This window comes from Nicotiana attenuata, unplaced genomic scaffold (genome assembly GCF_001879085.1).
Source record: "Nicotiana attenuata strain UT unplaced genomic scaffold, NIATTr2, whole genome shotgun sequence".
NCBI lineage: Eukaryota > Viridiplantae > Streptophyta > Magnoliopsida > Solanales > Solanaceae > Nicotiana > Nicotiana attenuata.
The window spans coordinates 1-20003 of NW_017672105.1; the positions used below are offsets into that span (position 1 = coordinate 1).

At 37.6% G+C, this 20003-nt stretch overlaps 1 protein-coding gene across 1 annotated transcript; it reads right to left on the minus strand.

Moving 5' to 3' along the window:
- Window positions 1–7335: 7335 nt before the first annotated feature.
- Window positions 7336–20003, minus strand: LOC109211858 (chorismate synthase 1, chloroplastic). Its single transcript, XM_019375444.1, has 13 exons — window positions 19742–20003; window positions 18237–18387; window positions 17955–18031; window positions 17781–17839; window positions 17103–17186; window positions 16896–16988; window positions 16498–16578; window positions 10710–10841; window positions 10483–10585; window positions 8631–8725; window positions 8492–8557; window positions 8133–8217; window positions 7336–7896 (listed from the first exon to the last, which is right to left on the minus strand). Exons 1-13 carry the CDS (start codon window positions 19890–19892, stop codon window positions 7748–7750), a joined length of 1326 nt encoding a protein of 441 aa, XP_019230989.1. The 5' UTR covers window positions 19893–20003; the 3' UTR covers window positions 7336–7747.

Genomic DNA, 20003 nt, shown 5'->3' on the forward strand with positions numbered 1-20003 from the left:
CGCGACAGGAGATCATGTTCGCGAAGGGAAAAAAGGCTGGGCCTGGAAGCTTGGCTTTCGCGTTCACGTTGTAGTGTTCGCATCCGCGAAGAGGTGGCCTAATGAAGCATCGCATTCGCGACCCTTGTCTCGCGTTCGCGAAGGGGAGTTTTGGATCTGGAGCTGGATGCTCTTCGCGAACACGGGGGTAAGGCCGCGTTCGCGAAAAAGGTGGGGCTGGGCAGTGTTGGTTTTAAGACGGGAGGTTTGGCTCATTTTCACTTCACTTCTTCCATAGGAGCCGACTTTGGAGCGATTTTTGGAGCGCCATTTCATAGTCAATCATGAGGTAAATGGTTTCTACATATTGTGAGTTAAATATACGAATTATATATGGATTTAAACATGAGATTTTATAGAAATTTTGGAACTTTGGTAGAAAACCAAGAATGTGGTATTTTTGGATTTGACCACGAAATTGGATATGGAATTAGGAATAAATTATATATTTGAGTTCGTGATCTGGACACATGGGCCCGTGGGTTGACTTTGTTGACTTTTCGAGTGGAGTTGAGAATTGTTATAAATTAATTAAATATCAGTGTTGTGGTATATTTTGATTGATTTGCACGTTGGTTGGGTAATTTTGGATCGATGGTTGTTGGTTAAGGTGTTAGAAAGGCATTGGAGTCGGCTATTGGAACTTCGGAGCAAGGTAAGTCTTCTGTCTAACCTTGCGTACGCATGAGGTGACGAGAGTCCGTACGTAGCTAAAGCATGTTTATATCAGGGTAGACATAAGACTCTATCATGTAATATTTGAGTTATTTGAACCCAATCTGCTAGCTTGTTTAATTATATTTATAATTTGAAATTGATTTAGGAATGCATATAAGGTTGAGCCTTATCACCGTGAGTTGTTGGTAAATTATTTGAGAAACGATAAAGGTTATGTTCACTTTATGTTTCTGTACCTGTATTGTAAGCATGTGACTCATGATTCGATAAGTTCCTTCCTTTCTTGTGGTTCGGGCCGAACGCCTCGTCAGTATATTGAGATGCAATTCTGGTTCGTGTCGGTCGACCCTCGGCAGTGTATACACCACTCCAGATCAGGCCGTACGACCTCAGCATAATCGTGCATGATACCGCTAGTAGTTCGAATATTCATGAGACTTTCCCTTTTATTGAGACCGGGCGTTTATATGGTATTCCTTATCCGTTTGAGATTGCATTTAATATTTCTGATCTGTTGAGATAGCATAGGGGATTTGAGAAATTTATATAGTGGAAAGAAATGTTGGAGGATTGTGTTAGCTATTGTTTTATCTCACTATCATTGTTTTGCTTCATATCTGTTAATGATTTCCCATACTGATTTATTGGACCACTAGTAAGTATCGATGTCAACCCCTCGTCACTACATCTCTGGGGTTAGGCTAGATACTTACTGGGTACGCGTTGATTTACGTACTCATGCTATACTTCTGCACTAAATGTGCAGGATCTGACATGTTCATTTTGTGGCCATCTTGGTGCGTAGGCGCAACTGCTGCGGGGACTTCATGGTGAGCTGCTTTCTATTTTACGCATCGCAACCCACAGAGTCTCCATCTTACTTATTTACTTTATCCTGTCTATTTTATATTTCAGACAGATGTTGTATTATAATTGCACTCTTTAGTAAACGCTCATGCACTTGTGACACCGGGTTTTGGGATATTCTATTGATGTACACGGGTTTGCATATTATCATCACCTTTTATTTTTATGCCTTACTAATTATGTATGCACCCATGATTTTAAATGCGTAGTCTTTCCTAGAATTTCATCGTATGTGTTACGACCCAAAACCCACTATAGGCCGCGATGAAATTCTAGGAAAGACTAATAGCGCATGGACTTAGGGACACTGCAAGAGTAATAGAGAATCGGTTTGAATTTATGTCCAGAAAAAAAATCCACAACAAAAGCTATTTTTGTTTAAAAGATTAGTGAAAGTTTATTGAGGAAGAAAGATTTTCACATAATACTCATTAACCTTGAAAAAAGCATATGTTAGAGTACCAAGAAAAATTATTTGGCAGGTGTTGGAGAAGAAAATAATTTATATTAAATATATAATTATCATAAAGGACATTTACAAAAATTGCCATTTACCAAAGTTGTAAATTAATGATGGTGTTGAAGACAGATTTTTGTAGTCTGGAATCAAGAAAACACTGACCATCAATTCCACAAAGTTCCTTTCATGATTTGTGCTATTATTAAAAATGGAAAAGATTCAAAAATCATCCCAGTGGGTAAAATCTAGTTTTCCTTGTTAAAATGACGATATGTTGAAATCAACCACTCCTCCCTTAAGTCATGTCATTTAGATATAGCAAACAAAACATAATCTCTTTCTTTATATTAAAAAGGGATCATCTTGTTTCACTGATTATTGAAGCCTAACTTCATTACGGAATCTACTTTTGCTTTACCTTCAACTAAATAATAAAAACTTAAGGTTATCCCTTTCAAAATAATAATAATAAAGTTGTATACACTCCAACCACTCAAATCATGCACTCTACAAACACTATTTTTATGTAAAAGATAAGGAAGTTAGAATGGATGGCCATGAAGGAAAGGTAAAGTTTTTGATTGAAGTATCTTAAATTATTTTTATGATAATTAAATATGTTGACGACGACCCGTGGAGCACGAAAATGTTAGGTGATTGTTCAGATTTTCTTACCATAATTGATTTTTGTATCTCATGAAGGAAAGGACAACATATTTAACATAATTGAATTTTTCTTTTCCTAGAAGGAAAATATAATTCTTCCATATTTGGTTAGTCTTTTTTCTTGTAAGAAAAGGTTTGGACTTCTATAAATTGAGGATCCTTCCTTCTCATTCAGTAGCATCCACAATGTAGCCATAGGAGGCTTGAGAGTCTTGTTTAAGGGGAGAACTTTACGGGACAAGTGTTAGTGTGTCACTTGTGTTTACCTCTTCGTGAGGTTGTTCTCTCGATATTTTGTACTCTCTTTTTATTATAGTGGATTGCTCATCTCCGCTGTGGACGTAGGTAAGTTGACCGAACCACGTTAAATGTTTATGTCTCTTTTTGGTATATTTCTCTTTTGTTGTCTGATTTATCGTCGTTCAAGGTTTACTTTGCTAGCTTCCGCATGACACCTAATTTTTTCCGGTCATAACAGAAAATTCCCCTCTCGTGTATCTATTATTTTATTTTATTTTTGTTAGTGTTGTTATTTATATAATCATAAAAGCGAAGCGTGACGAACTTGAAAGTGGATGAAGACGTGATGGGCAAATAATGAAGAGAAAACAATATTAATTAGATAAATACAGTAAAAATACTGACACTGCTTAAGAATATGAGTTTTGTTTAATTTGATTTATTCTTCTGATAAGTACAGAGGAAACGTGCCGTGCTTGAAAAGCCCTATCTTGCTTGCGACCAAGAAAGCCTGCATGCAAAATGGATAATGAAAAAGAAAAGACAAATTTTTTTTATAGGATTATATGACTCGATGGATTGTTAAGACATTGATTTATCATTAATTTGTCCAATTCCTCCCTAGAAACTATTTATCTTTACGTACCAACTACCAGGAATGAAATTATTGACTTGTCAATAGACATGAAGTCGTGCTACATTTGGCAACCTATTCGACCCTAAGCTACTTTTCTTTTTGGTATTCAAAATCATGAAGTAGTAAAAATGGTGTTTTTCTTCTAATTTTCTTTTTATTTGACAAATCGAAGATAGAAAATTTTTACTCTTTATTTCTATTTTTAATTTTTAGCAGACGAGTAGAGCCTTATTTATTCCGGGGAGAAGCGAATAATAATAGACCACGAAAAAGAATGTTGAAAGGGTGTTGGTTGACTTACACTCAAATAATCATGTAATTATTATGCTATATCTACCGTGTTTAATGAGGCATTGTAACAGCAAAATACCAAATGAGTTGAATACGTACATTAATAAAAACAAAAAATATATAGGGTGGAAGTTGCAGCTACTTCCTCCCTAGTTTGCTTTCATTGTCAAAGTATAGATCTATTGTCATACGTTTTAAATTAGAATTAATTATCACAAAAACCAACTTGTGACATCAAAAGTATAGCTTCAAATTAGTTTTTACAAATTCTATTTGTTCTTTCTTGTATAAGTATAATTTTGAACCGACAACCCTGTATTCGATTAACTAATCACATTCTTGTATTGGGTATTCTTTTTCTTCTTCTTTTCTTTAAAGAAAAAAAATATTATGGTACTTCGAATTAGAGAATTTTGGTAGGATCCTAGCTTCTATGATAACAAAAAAGAGCTTTTATCATTGTTGGCCGCTCGGGCCAAACTTTTAACAGCCACTAGCCAGAAATTAATTCATTACATAGCCATCTGATGAAACAAAAGGCCCCATCAGCCGCAATCCCGATGCCAGATTTCAAATGATAATAGATCAATTCATGGCTATAAATGAATTGATCCATACAATTATAGCGGAGAGGTCTTCTGCAGATCCATTCCATCACCATAGTTTCATGAAAAGTTCAGGAACAAATCAGCATTTGAAGGCTAAAGAATTGGACGAAGAGGGGTCGGATGTGTGTTTTGCACTTATCACTATATCTCCTCGAGCAATATAGTTGTTTACTTAAATCTAATCACTACTACCACAAAATTCTGGTCTCGTCAATTAAAGCGAGAGGCTTAATTTTCATTAACACATTCCTTACATAAGCCAGGGGCGTCCCTTTCCTAAAGCAGGTAAAGCAGCTACTTTAGGCCTTGCATTTGTGGGGGGCATTTTTTGTTATACTTAATAGGTTATATATAAGTTAAAAGTAAAATTATATACGAAGTTGTATAAAAAAGGAAAACAAATTTGACCTATATTGTCAATTGAGAAAGACTTATTAAAAGAAATTGATTAGAAGAAAAATATTAATAACTTTGCATCTTTAAAAGCTAGAAAAATAGACTTCAAATAAGATAATATTACTTTTTTTTTTAAAACGTTAAGGCCCCTCATTAAAGTTTGGCTTTACGCCACAAAATTCGTTGGCCGCCTCTGACTTAAGCTTAATGCATTATTGCAGTTTAGAAGATTTTGATAATCATGGACATACAGAAAACACAAGAAAGCTAGTTTAACACAATATTAAATTCTAGAAAATCTTTCATATATAAATTTTACTACATCACTACGTAGTAAAATGCACGATACACTTTAGATATACAAAATTTATACATTCTAGAACAGTCTATATACTTTGGATACACAAAAGCGCTCGGGATACATTAATAATATATTATTGATATACATTGCAAGATGCACAATGCACTCTATATACAATTTATACAATGTAGATTTTCACTATACAAAAAATATATTAAAATCGACTGTCACTATACAATTTATATATAATTGACTGTCACTATACAAAATAGACTGTCACTATACAAAAATATACTAATAGACTGCCACTATACAATTTATATACACTAGACTGTCATTATACAAAATATATATAAAATAGACTGTCATTATACTAAATATATACTAAATAGATTGCCATTATACAAAATAGACTGTCACTATACAAAAAATATACAAAATAGACTATCACTATACAAAATATATACAAAATAGATATTTCGGGCTATTAGATGTAATATGTTTGGGCCGAAGGGCCATTTCATGTAAGTGGGAAAAAACATGGGCTATTAAAATTTTGAGGGGCTATAAAGGGTAGTTTTCCCAACAAAAAACCCTTTAGTTTGTAACATATACATATGTAGATATTATCTTCAATTCATTTTAAATATCGTTTAAGATTATGACATACTCGATAACAAAACTATTTAATGGTATTGATTATTAAGATCATTTAAATAAATTATACTCTACTTTCCTGAAAATAAAAATAACTGTTGAAATATTTTCTAAAAAAATTATGGGTCATTTATTGAACGAAGAGTAGATTTGAAAGAAGAAAAAAATGTCTTTTTGGTTTTTTAAAGTGAAATTTATGTTGGACAAAATTTATTTGACTAAAACTACCATTAAAATGGACTGAAAGTAGTATTTAATTAAATACTTCGATGCTCATAGCCAGTGCACTTCTATTTGTTGCTTTCGTTCAAATAAAAAAAAGTTTATAGATCAAGTTTAAGGGCACGTACGTTAACTAATACAACAAAATCTACAGAACTGAAAGAGTTTCAGCTTTGCCTCTTGCTCAACAGTGGGGAGATACTTCTATAAATCCTAGTCCTTTTGCATACATCACCTACGTATTTATAAACAATTTTAAATTTCTAAGAAATTATTGTGTTGCATTCATCAAAATCTTAGGTGATATATACGAGCCTAACGACTTAGTTGTAGCAAAAACAAAAGTGTGACTAAAAATGGAGGGTGATTTGCACAAATAAGATAGTTTTGCACATCTAATGGTTACTAGGGATCTTGCTAGAATTAGGTTTAGCATTGTAATTACCTCCCTTCTTATTATCCACTTTAGCTTTGCCTTTATGAACATTAGCTTTGGGAACTTGCTTAGCTTCCCTAGTTTTGTCCCAATTGGTTGATGATTTCCAAGTATCTTTACCTTTGCTCCAAGAAGTTGGATGACTTCTAGACTTTCTATCCTTGAGTTGTTCTTCAATCTTGATGGCCTTTGCATATGCTTCATATGAGGATTCAACAACAATAACAAACCCAGTCCCGCAAGTGGTGAAATCTGCATCTAAGGATTCAGATGAGAATAAATTCCAAGTATTAGCAATCTGCATGTTCAAGCCGTATATGATCGCAAGTTGGTCATTCTCTTCAATATTCGCTCTCATTCTTGTTGCAAGGTGTAGCGCTTCTTGAGGATGTCCCTTTGGTAATAATCTGGAACAAATCTAGCCTTCATGAAGCTCTTCATCTCGTCACAGTTACCAATAGGATCAAGACTTTGTCTTAGTCTTTTCCTTGTAATCCTTTTTCAATAAGTGGATGTTGGAAGAAAAGAATTGGGTATATCAAAAGGGAGAGTGTCCCTTATAGATTGGAGGGAGGAGCTCCTTCTTACACTTTACAATTGTTCTTTAGTGGACTAGTAAAGAGTAAGATAAGGTTCAAAGTCTTTTGAGCCGACTTTTTTCCATTTCAGTATGAAAAATGAGATACAATTTCCTGCAAGTTCCCTATCCAAAAACTCAAGATATACAATAACTCGGCATCCCTCCTGTAATAAGCAGGAGCAAGAATTCTTAAGAATGAAAGGCAACAACCCCTCTCTACATTAGATCAAGATGTACGTAGGTACCTTCCTCATAAATGAGTTTAAACAACGAATTGCCAGACAATTATGACTGAGCAAATTTATTTCATTAAGTTTTCACGTGCCAGGAATATATTCATACAGGTTACAATACTATTTTACTGGAAGAAGAAAAAAACTCTGAAGAATAGCAGACGGAGAAGTACAACGCTACAACATGTGGTAAATGGAATAAAAACCTAAAATTGCCTAATACATGGCACACAATTTTACATTGATGTAAATGCACTAAAGATAGGCCCCGGCTTACCCATGAGTGATAAAGAGGCAAAAAGGAGATATCTCCTCTAAACAGTAAAACTCCTAAGGTGTTGATGAAATTACTCTCTTCAAATAAAGAAACTTTGCAAATTTTTAAGAAGACGACTTCAACAAGTTGCCTGAAGGTACAAAAGCTGCTCAGCTCCATTCAGAGGGTAACCTCAGCTGACTCGGGTGTTGATGACTGCAAAGGTTCCTGCAATGCAGGATTAATTGGGAACAGCATACACTGTGCATAATGAGCCATTAGCTGATCCACAAGCGCCAGGGCTACCATTGCTTCAACCATTGGAACAGCTGTAGCATCACAACATCAAAGCTATTGTCATTTTTTAGGGGAAAAAGGTAATAGAACAGAAAGAAGAGCAGGTTTGGAAGTGGGAAGATAGCAGATCCCCTTTCTCCTTATGTTATCAATAAGTTATAACCAGGCAAGTCTCAATGGCTTCTAAGACTAGCCAAGGTTATAGTAGAGAATGCAGAGAGGCTATCAAAACAAGGAACAGCAGGCAACTATAATTTCAGAGACAAACCTCGGGGAACTACACAAGGATCATGGCGACCCCTAGCAATGAGTTCTGTGTCATGTTTATCTCTCGTCACAGTTTGCTGCTTCCTCTGCATGAGAATTGAAATAAGATAATTAAACCGATTTACATATAGTCCTGAAATAAATAATTGACCTAGTCAAATAATAGAATTTCAACTTAATAACTACTATTTCTTGTGAGAAAATGGCAAACAAGAAGCTCAGCTTGACAAAAACATCTAGTAGTTCAACTCCCAATAAACAACGAAGCCAAGGTGCTGGAGCAGTATAATAACATCATTTTACACCAGGAAGGACGAAAAAGAAATAAATGGATGGAAGACACAGAGTCAGAGTACTTACAGCAATTGTTGAAGTTGGTTTGAAAGCTATTTTCATATTGATAACTTCTCCATTTGATATACCGCCCTGCAAATTAAAGCCATAATTATAATTTGCTCCTCTAAATAGACATACCAAAAGAATACTGCACACAGTGTACCTGGATACCACCAGATCTGTTGGTTCTTGTCCTGATTCGGCCATGCTCATCCATATAGAATTCGTCATTATGCTCGCTACCAGTCATGAATGTGCCTTTAATTTTCACCAGAAGCAAATTTATAAATTATATGTCCATCAGAGAAAGTAGCACCTAAGAACGTTTGTAACAACAACATACTCGGTGAAATCCCACAAGTGGGGTCTGGGAAGGGTAATGTTTGCGCAGACCTTACCCTTACCCTTAGGAAGGTAGAGGTTATTTGTGATGGACCCTCGATGAATAGTGAAAAAAGGGAATAAACAGACAGTAGCAACAACAACAAGATAATAGCACAACGGAAACTAATGGCCCAGTGTGCATTAACAATGATCTAGGAATGTGAAAGTACAAGAATGGTACCAATACTACCGGTAAGAAAGATACACTGTGTTACAAGGAAGAGCTAGGACTAGGAAAATACAAGACTAGTAATACTAGTGATAGAACTAGAAGCAACTCTCGACTACCTATCAACCCACAACATTAATTCTCGACCTCTACGCCTTCCTATCTTCCTAGCGAGAGTCATTCCTCGGTAAGCGGAAGTAGTTCCATGTCCTGTCTAAACACCTCTCCCCGGTACATCTTAGGCCTCCCTTTGCCCCTCCCTGGCCCGCCATGGTCAACCTCTCACACCTCCTAATCGGGTATCGGTGTCTCTCCTATTCACATGCCCGAACCATCTCAACCTCGATTCCCACAATTTTTCTTCCAAAGGAGCCATCGCCACCTTGTCCATAATAACTTCATTCCTAATCTTATCCTTCTTGGTATGCCCACACATTCATCTCAACATCCTCATTTCTGCTACTTTCATCTTCTGGACATGATATTTCTTGACTGGCCAACACTCAGCTCAATACAACATAGTCGGTCTAACTACCACTCTGTAGAACTTGCCCTTATTGTAAGTTATGAAATAGGTCATAAGTGCTCAAAACTATGGTTTAGAACTGATACGCCAACCTCAAATGCAATCCCACCAACTCACAGTTTGACTCGGTTGATAGTGAATAAAATAGGAAATGTCAGTAAAACCTTTATCTGCCTCATATGGTCAGAGCAGCAACCAACACTCTCTACGCAGCCTAGGCCTAACTTGACTCCAACATGGTTTAAGGACCCAAAACACTGTTTAAAGTCCCGATCACCTGCTTCAGGCATCACCCTTCCTTTTCTTGTTGACAATCGTAGAAGCCTCATATTACACCATCATCTAACCATCATGCAGAGCCAGAAGTCTTTAAAGAAGCTTGCCTACATCTTTTATCAAACCACATCTTAAGCTACATTTTAGGGGACAGTCTCTTCTGAATTTCTACAGAAGTCAGAGCCCCATATAATACTCAGAGAAGATGCCATTCAGAGTACACGCCATGGCAAAGGTCCATTATTGGACGTTGCCCCCAGGGCTTTGGTCTAGTTGCACATGATGTGTGGGTTAGGCATACCTCACTGGACAAACCCTTCTGCACACAAAAGTCTAGTAATTAACTGGAGAAGGGTAGTACGGTTTTATTATCCAACGAGTTTCGAACCATGCGCCACTAGACCTCGGAGATTTCTCGGTTATCAAAACATTATTTGACGTTTTGACAGAATTGCTAAATGATTAGTACTATGCTCCTAACATTATAAAAAATCTTGAAGGTATTTGGAAAGGTTGCAAAATTCACCCATTTTAAGAAAGTTTTGAGGAATCTATATCTGCTTAGGACTCATGGAGAATGCTTTGACTAAACATACCCAAGGGTTTCAGTGAAAAAGTTAAACTACATCTTGTAGAAACAGGGAAGTAGAGATGATGTACCTCCGAAGCCACTTCCAAACTCAAAACCCTTTGTTGCAGGTAATGACATGCAAGCTTTAGCTAGCTCAGCTTCAAGTTTATCGAAGACTGGTGTACCAAGACCCTAGTAAACATTAATAAACTCTCAGGCAGCTCTTTTAAAATTAGAGACGAAATTTTGTGTGGAAGTTACCAAAGAGGTGCAAATATACGTATTACACTTACAAATAAAAGGAGAGATAGCTTACCCGTGGGACATTTCTAACAATGCAAGTTACAACTCCACCAACAGAGTCCCCTCTCACACGTACAGCATCAATAGCAGCAATCATCTTCTCTGCATATTCTGGATCTGGGCATCGGACAATATTGCTTTCTATCTGGTATAAATAGATAATTACCAGAAACAATTACTAGCTAGATCAGCATGAAAAACATCAAACAATCAAGTACATCAGACATGCAGGAGAATAATCTCAGTTAACTCGGAAGCTCATAAAATGACTATTATTGGTGAGCAAGGAAGCCATAAATAGAAGAACAAAAAGTTTCTCCAATTTTTTGCCTAATAACCCAGAACATAGTGGCCTTCATGTGCTAAAGCAGTCTGTATCAGCTAAAGGGCCAGTGTCCACCATCGCATGCACAAACCTATACCATTACCCTAAGTAGCATTGGCAGCTGCTACAATCTCATGTCAGTTACTGACTGGATGAGGTATCATTTATTTTCTTGTATCTAGCTTTAATGTAGCCTTGAGTGACAAAAAGGGTTAGAAGACAAACTTTGACGAAAGAAAGTCGCAGCCTAGACAAACCCTCTTGAGTCTCTACAAACTCATGATTAAACAAAACCTCGTCAAATTAGCTGAGCCAAATGCCCTTTCACTAGACAAGTAGTAGAGTCTCCTCCTCTTTCTTTACCCCAAGGATTGGTCAAACAAAGGGAAACGAGACCAGATCTTATGGAAGAAACCTTTCCCTCTTCCCCAAAGAAAGGTCTTTGATGAAATGGAGATGATTATAAGCTAATTTTACATTGGACTCCGATATAGTGACAAAGCTAAACTGGCAAGGAGATTTGAGTGTCGCGCACAAAAATAACACATCGATCAGTGTTACCCATCGTGTCTAATTGGTGAACGCATCCAACTTGACTTTCACTGTAGAAAGCAAGTTATTGGTTGTAACACTATTATCTAACCATGGATACACTCAAGGATCATGTTCCTTTATATTAGGTCATAACATGAATTAGACTGGTCATTATCCTATAATACCAACAGCTTTAACTTTGTTGGTATACCAATAAGGCAATAACATAATTTCAAGAGAAAGACATGGATGCTTCAAGTGCGTCCTTCTTAGTGCTGAATGATCCGCTCACTCTATGGGTGGAAAGGTATGAAGAGATGTCGCCGAGAATGTAGCTTAACGCTCGGCCAGCTGATTAAGGTTGACCACCGGAGACCGCAGGACTCTTACAGCTAGTTCAAATACCATAATGGAAGTGGGACGAGATAGCCATAGACTGTCTCTTGATTGCGGAAGAGTGAGAGGCAACATGTCACCATTTGGTTCAAAAGCTTTAGCAAAAAGCAAAAACGTAAGGAGAATTGAGGATATTGTACTAGGTGAATCATGAATGCAGAAGGGGATCAAGATATTGTACTAGGTAAATTGAGGAATGCCGACAGTCCACATGAATTAAGTTATGGTAGGGACTTTGAGGTCGATGAGGTCATGGAGGCGATGCGTAAGATGAATAGGGGCATAGCTACCGGGCCAGACGAAATTCCGGTTGAACTTTGGAGGTGTGTGGGTAGAGCAGGCTTGGAATGGCTTGCTGGATTGTTTAATGTTATATTCAAGACTAATAGGATGCTTGAAGAGTGGAGGTGGAGTACAATGGTTCCGTTATATAAGAACAAAGGCGATATCCAGAGCTGTAACAACTATAGGGGTATCAAATTACTGAGTCATACCATAAAAGTTTGGGAGAGAGTGGTAGAAATGAGAGTGCGAACGACGGTGTCTATTTCAGACAACAAGTTCGGGTTCATGCCGGGGCGATCTACCACAGAAGCTATCCACCTTATTAGGAGGATGGTGGAACAGTACAGGGATAGGAAGAAGGATCTCCATATGGTGTTTATTGATCTGGAGAAAGCGTACGACAGGGTTCCTAGGAAGGTCTTATGGAGCTGCTTGGAGGCTAAAGGGGTTCAAGTTGCCTACATTAGTTTGATTAAAGACATGTATGATGGAGCTAAGACTCGGGTTAGGACAGTTGGAGGAGACTCAGAGCACTTTCCGGTTGTTACGGGGTTGCACCAAGGGTCTGCGTTCAGCCCATTCCTCTTCGCCCTGGTGATGGATGCACTAACTCATCATATTCAAGGGGAGGTGTCATGGTGCATGCTATTTGCTGATGACATAGTTCTAATTGCCGAGACACGAAGCGGCGTCAACGAGAGGCTAGAGGTTTGGAGACATGCCCTTGAGTCTAAAGGTTTCAAGTTGAGCAGGACGAAGACGGAATACCTTGAGCGCAAATTTGGGGTCGAGCCGACGGAAACGAGAGTGGACGTGAAGCTTGACTCTCAAGTCATTCCCAAGAAGGGTAGTTTCAAGTACCTTGGGTCGGTTATTCAGGGGATCGGGGAGATCGACGAGGATGTCACACACCGTATAGGGGTGGGGTGGATGAAGTGGAGGTTAGCGTCGGGAGTCCTGTGTGACAAGAAAGTGCCACCGTTACTAAAAGGTAAGTTTAATAGAGCAGATGGTTCGGCCTGCCATGTTGTATGGGTCTGAGTGTTGGCCGGTTCAGAACTCACACATCCAGAAGATGAAAGTAGCAGAGATGAGGATGTTGAGGTGGATGTGCGGGCATACAAGGATGGATAAGATTAAGAATGAAGAAATTCGAGAGAATGTGGGCGTGGCCCCCATGGAGGACAAGATGCGAGAAGCAAGACTTAGATGGTTCGGGCACATTCAGAGGAGGAGCACTGATGCACCGGTGCGGAGGTGTGAGCGACTGGCTGTGGTGGGCACGAGGAGAGGTAGAGGGCGACCTAAGAAGAATTGGAGAGAGGTGATCAGGCAGGACATGGCGCGACTTAGGATTGCTGAGGACATGGCCCTTGACAGGGAATTGTGGAGGTCGAGCATTAAGGTTGTAGGTTAGGGGGAAGTTGTGAATATTTCTACAGCGCACTAGAGTGAGATTAGCCAGTTAGGAGTTAGTTTTAGGATGCTAGTGGTCATCTTCTGATGCAGGGCTTTATCGGCTGGTTATTATTATACCTTACATCTATTTTGTATCTCATATATTACTGTTATTCTATTATAATTCTATTGATGGTACTAATATATCGTCTCTTGTTGCTTTCTTGAGCCGAGGGTCTCCTGGAAACAGCCTCTCTGCCCCTCGGGGTGGGCGTAAGGTCTACGTACATATTACCCTCCCCAGACCCACTTGTGGGATTATACTGGGCCGTTGTTGTTGTTGTTGTACCTGATCAATAAACATGGCTCGTATTAGTAGCCAACTATATTTATAATTCCATCCAAACATTCCCTAATTGCTCTCTTCAATATATAGGATTCTAAATAAGTGTACAATCACTATTATCCAGAACATCCGTCTAACGGCTTTGTACTTTGAGGTAATCATTCTCATCTCCTCTTCCTAGAAACTACTTAAACAAAGGGTTGAGCTAGACTTCAAGGATCTTAATGAAGCTTAATCTGACATCAGGGATATCTTACAATTTCTCGAGGAAGATGGATCAATTTTTCTGATTAGATGAGTTCACTAGAAGAAAGGTTATTGAATGTGGTGATTAAAGCACACAACCAATGCCTTTTTCAAGCTAATGTCAACTCTTTCCAATATCCGGAAAAAAGCAAATGATATGACTATCTGTACAATAAGAATTTTTCTTTTGCTCTTCTTCTTCTTGAGAGAGAAACCGAGAAGTTAGCAACAAAGGAAAACTATATTGCTAAGTGAACAAGAGATCCGTCCTAGAATACCTTTCAGCTGGCATCTTGCGGCCAGCTTCCTGAGCTTTTTAGTAATGAAACTATTTCTAAGTGCAATATTACCCACTAAAAGACCTTAAATCAGGAGCTCGTCCACTCAACATTTCAGTTTAAAGTTTGATGAAGCGAACGTCTTTTCATTTGTCAAATAAAATGCTACCCAACAGGCAAGTTCATCCTTTCCTCCCAACCAACAAAGAAGCACGCATCTTTAGATCTTTGACTCCCAAATAAGGAAGCAAAAATGGGAAGAGCTAAAGAAAACCAAAGGACATATTCATATGGGATGATAATAGTTGGAAAGAGTGCCTCAGATGAAAAATGAACTATAGCAAGAGATGTTATCCGAAGTTGATGCCTTTGGAATTCTCACAGTGAGAAACTTACTTGCACCTTTGGGCTCAGCAGAATGGACCATGTTAGTCAGAAAATCACCATTCAGAACACTTGTTTACAAGTATTAAACAGTAGATTCATCTTAACGTTACTGATAAGTTTGTGTAAATGTAATATGTACTAAGCTTAAGAGGCAAAACAAATTTTCCTTTAGTGAATTGATTGAACACTTTTTGTTGGTTGAATTACTAACTTATATATTGCAATCAGAAGATTGCCTTACTGTTCTCCAAATTCTCTTCAAACATCTATGTAAAATCTCTACCCCTAGAAATACTACACTAATTAAGCATCATCTAAGAGACAACATTTTCATGTATACCACGTCTAGAGTGTTTTTTTACGAAGTAAGGTGTTATCATTAAGAAGGCATCAAGAAGATGCATTACGAAACAAAGAAATGACTGTTAGCTATATTAATACAAAAAATTATGCTAGGATTAGAGTTAAAAATGAAAAAATAAATGGAGGAATCTCATAAATTAAATTAATTTCTTCCAAAGCCTAACAAGATTCGCAGCTGAAATCAACTGTTACCAGATAGTCCCATCACTATTCTAAAACCAGCTGCATGAATCAATTCTTCATCTTTCTTATTTTCCAATAGAACACTTAAAACATTGCAGGGGGGTCCTATGACCCCCCTATACTTGTTCGAACTGGAATTATTACCCTTTTTATGCTTATGTGGCATGGAGAATAATTTGCACTTCCATGTAGCGCGCGAGAGGACAAAATAAGCCAAAAATCACTGTATTTTCCTTTCTTTAGAATTAAAATATACTTTTTATTTTATTTTACTCTCCTTCATGTCCTGCATTACCATCATCACTTCCTTAGCTTATGGATTAATTATCAGTCATTTTCTCTCTTCTTTTTTGTTTTACTTTTCCTTTTGGTTAATTAGTATTTTACCTTTCCTAACATTGCGGTTTCTGATCTTGATCTTCGGACTGGCCATACAGGAATCTCCTTCTCCCGCTTCGATTTCTTGAAGCCAAGAAGCAAACAACGGCCCAGTGTATTCCCACAAGTGGGGCTTGAAGCCAAGAAGAAGACACAAACAAAAATTGGGGACTGATTTGAGTATCAAAATCGGAGATTGAGGCTTCGAGTTGGAGTCGAATGGATGTGATTTGGTGATGGGTTTAGTTGGAGAACAAGGAGAAAGGGGTTTCTTGGGGGGGGGCTGGAGAAGGAAGTTGCGGAAGGAGGGTGGTGGCTATGGCAATGGTGGTGCTATAGCCGAAGCAATTTGATAGAGGTTGTAGGAGAAGAAGAAAGGGAAAAGGAAAGAAAAGGAATATAAAAGGTAAAATGAAAAAATAGTGAACAAAAAGAAAATAAAAAATTGTATTAAAAAGGAAAGTGACGTGGGCATCACGTGATTGGTGCGTGTGTTACAGATATCTTTGTGAAACTGGTGCTGGTTGATAAAGGGGGTATTTACACCACTTTAAACGATTATAGGGGGGTCATAGGACCCCCACAAAGCTCGAGCATTCTATTGGAAAAACAGGCCAAATCCAGGGGGAAATATGTATTATCCCAATATTAAACTGGAAAACGTTTCTGATGTGAGGTATACCTGCTCTAGAGTCACAGTATGATGATCAATCCAATCCTCAGGAAGTACAACTTGGTGAACTTGAGAAACATAAGCAAGAACCTGCAGTATGGAATATAAGAGCTCAATATGTTCTTCCCAGTAAAGAAAGGAGACATTGCCAGATATTAATGGGTTATTAATCCCAAAAGTTAGCTGAAACTAAAGGTCTGGATCTTTTGTTCAGAAGAAAAGGGGTGCGTGTGTGTGTGTGGGTGGGGGGGGGGTGGGGGGGGGGTGGGGGGGGGGTAATTGAAAGTCTTATAATATAGCCAGTATATACTCCAAATGAGCGCTAGAGAGAGTTTTTGCACATTGCTCCGATACAATAGTATATACCGGTTTTTTATATAGGATCTTAAACCAACAGAGTAACATACCTCAGTTCCAGAATAAAGTTTGAGAATTTTCTTAGCAACGGCTCCAGCAGCAACTCTCCCAATGGTTTCTCTTGCTGATGATCTACCACCCCCCTAAAGGAAGTTGCCAGTAGTAAGAATTTAATAAAAATAAGAGCTAGGACTAAGAAAACTAAACATATTAGGATCTCTAAAGATATTTTATAATTAGATTTATCTGGTAATTACCTGTACGGATCTTACTCCATACTTGAAGTCATAAGTAGCATCTGCATGAGATGGCCTATAAGCCTGGGACATTTCACTGTAGTCCTGGTAATTCAACAGAGCATAACGTATCCAATAAGTACAGGAGAACAGAAAATTTGGCAGCAATTTAGAGAAGCACCACCACAATGGACATACTAAATGTCCTATCTCAGAGCTCTGAAAATTTGCCTTTTTTCTCCTTCAAGTATTCTTGGATTTATCAGGATATTGTGGGTAATATATATACTTCAGGTTTTAACTTGAAAATATTTATAATTTTTTTAATAAGCCCCAGATGGCATTTTCATATCCTTTAAACTCTCATTTATACACAAACTCCACCACTGAATGCAGGCAGCAGGCAACAGGCACTTGACTTATCACCACGATGTCTCTGCACTGTGCCCGTTAAAAATGAATTAGTCTAGTCAAGAGCAGGAATAACTCATCCCTTAACATATTCAGCTATATGAACTGCCACGCAAGATAAGCATAAGCTTAACATAGATACTTGTGTTCACCATAAAGAGTTGGAATAACTCATCCCTTAATATATTCAGCTATAATCTACTATCATTTAAAAACTAAATTTCCTATTTCACTTTCCTGTTGTATTTGATACAGAGAAAGTGTCAAGAAGGTAAAGACCATACTCACATTTCCTCTCTGATCAGTGTTAGGTACTTCAACCTTGATTGGGGATCCAGTAGTCATCCCTGCAGTTAATGCATGCACAAGACTGAGTTCAAAAGAATTATAAACACCGGCTTATTCCACGAGAGGCAAGTGGTAGAAGACATAGGTTACAAGAAACTTGAACAGAAAACCAACCATCGGCAATGCCTGATGATATTTTGCAAGTGTCAGTCTCTTTCCTAGGTGTGGTAATTCGGCTTTGACCTGGCCTCCTGGATAACAAAGTTTTGTAAGCAATCTAAAAAAAAAACCATAAAATAAAGAAATCTTCGTTATCCCATAGACTACTTGTTGAATTAGCCTTTTTCTAGATTAGGGTACCAAAAGTGTCTAAGTTTATATTTAATATAGCTATCGTGCTGATGCTGGTCACATTAATCCTCACAGAAATTTAGCTGGAGATAAGGAAGGAAATACCTCCTGTCAAGTTCCACCTGCATATCAGATTCAGAAAGTGGGAGACGAGGGGGGCATCCATCAATAACACAACCAACTCCACCACCATGTGATTCTCCGAAAGTTGTAACACGGAAGTAATTTCCGTATGTACTACCAGCAGCCTGTATTTCTGTGGGTACACAAGCAGAGAGAATAAGTTTCTAACCAACTTTTACCATTTAACAGCAAGCCAGTGAAGGACGGCAAAGGGTTTTTTAGTTTGTATTTCCACATGACAAAGGACAACACTACCGAAGAATGTTGGTTCTACCAGTGTTTCGAGATGCACCTTATCAACTTGCAGCAACAAGAATATAATATTCTCTAGATAACATAGACAAATATTAGCAAATAATGCCTTAGTCAGATAGTAGACATACTTATAGGCCTCTTGATGGTCATTCAAGTGCAATTCTAGGACACTATGGGATTAAATCCCGAGCTATTGCGAAGTAAAAAGCCAATGAGATTATGGAAGTACATATTCTTGCACTTATTGCTGCACTATTTATTCTAGTTCCTACCGCTTTTCTACTTAACAATTACACAAAAACAGTCAGTCACAGTGATTAATTATTAACTAATTTGAATGAAACTTAACTTCTGAGTTCTTAGCAAAAATTGACGAAGCAAAATGATAAAGATTCCAATTTCATGTGCAATATAAACAGAGAGAACTTTTCTCATGAATCCTATCATTTTTCACTTTACCTTCTCTTTGCACGACTAAATTGAATAAATGAGACAAGGAGAAATGGTGCCAAATAAGGCACAGCACAACTGCTAGTCAGACCAGGAACGTGACAAATCTTTCAACAAGATGGTGAGAGTAGAAGTGCCCATACATATATGAAATACTCTACTTGAGATAGCATGAACTAGAGTTTTTAAGTTGGCACACAGACGACCTTACCACTTCACCTAGTCAATTGGCAAATAAAGGCCTAGATATATGTATGTCTATTAAAGCACTATGATACTAGCCTGAGTCAGGAATTCGCTTCTGCTGAATCCAACTAAAGGTTAAAAGACCAAAAAGCAGGGTCAACCATATCTAAGGGCAGACAGTTATTAGAATCAAAATCCTTCTCCTTAGACTTTTATTTTGTGTCAGCATTGAGGTAAGATAAATAAATAGCTATACGTACAAGTGATTTTCTTTTTTCATGAATAATATTATTTTCTTCATTTGCTTGATCAATAAGAACAATAAACTTAATCAAATAAACATTTTCGGCGTCATAACGAAGATTATAAAAGTCAATTTAGACGGTAAAATCGTTAAATAAACCCAACCAGAACTGCAACATAACTAATAGTATACACATAAATCAAGTGTATTGCTCTCGATGATAAATAGCAACAGAGAGCTTAATCAATCAAATTAAACAAATGTATTAAGCTCAATAAAGAATAATAAATCTATAATTAAAAGGAATCCTAAATTTTTGTACAATTTGAAAAGGAATTATAAATTGTTATACCTAGCCGTTTGGGGTGTGACGGACGAGATAGGATATGAAGATTGGAAGATGAGAGCTTAGAAGGTAGCTGAAGAGATCCAAGGCGGGAGGATCCGACATCGGAGGAAGACGGAGCACCGAGAAATTGTTTGGTAGGTACAAAAGACGTCATTCTCCGTCGACGTCGTATTGACCTACGTCGGTTTGCTTTCTTTTCAAAATTTGGTGGGTGAAATTTGTTAGGTTTAGATTATATATAGAAATTTGTAGCCTTCCATATATA

What these genes read in the sequence shown, in the direction of transcription:
- LOC109211858 (XM_019375444.1), bottom strand. Translation starts at nt 19,892, where the DNA reads ATGACGTCTTTTGTACCTACCAAACAATTTCTCGGTGCTCCGTCTTCC. An exon ending in GTTTGGAAGTGGCTTCGGAG is followed by an intron (nt 8,726 to 10,482) that starts GTACATCATCTC and finishes TGAAAATTAAAG; the next exon opens with GCACATTCATGACTGGTAGC. An exon ending in TCCTTGTGTAGTTCCCCGAG is followed by an intron (nt 7,897 to 8,132) that starts GTTTGTCTCTGA and finishes GTGATGCTACAG; the next exon opens with CTGTTCCAATGGTTGAAGCA.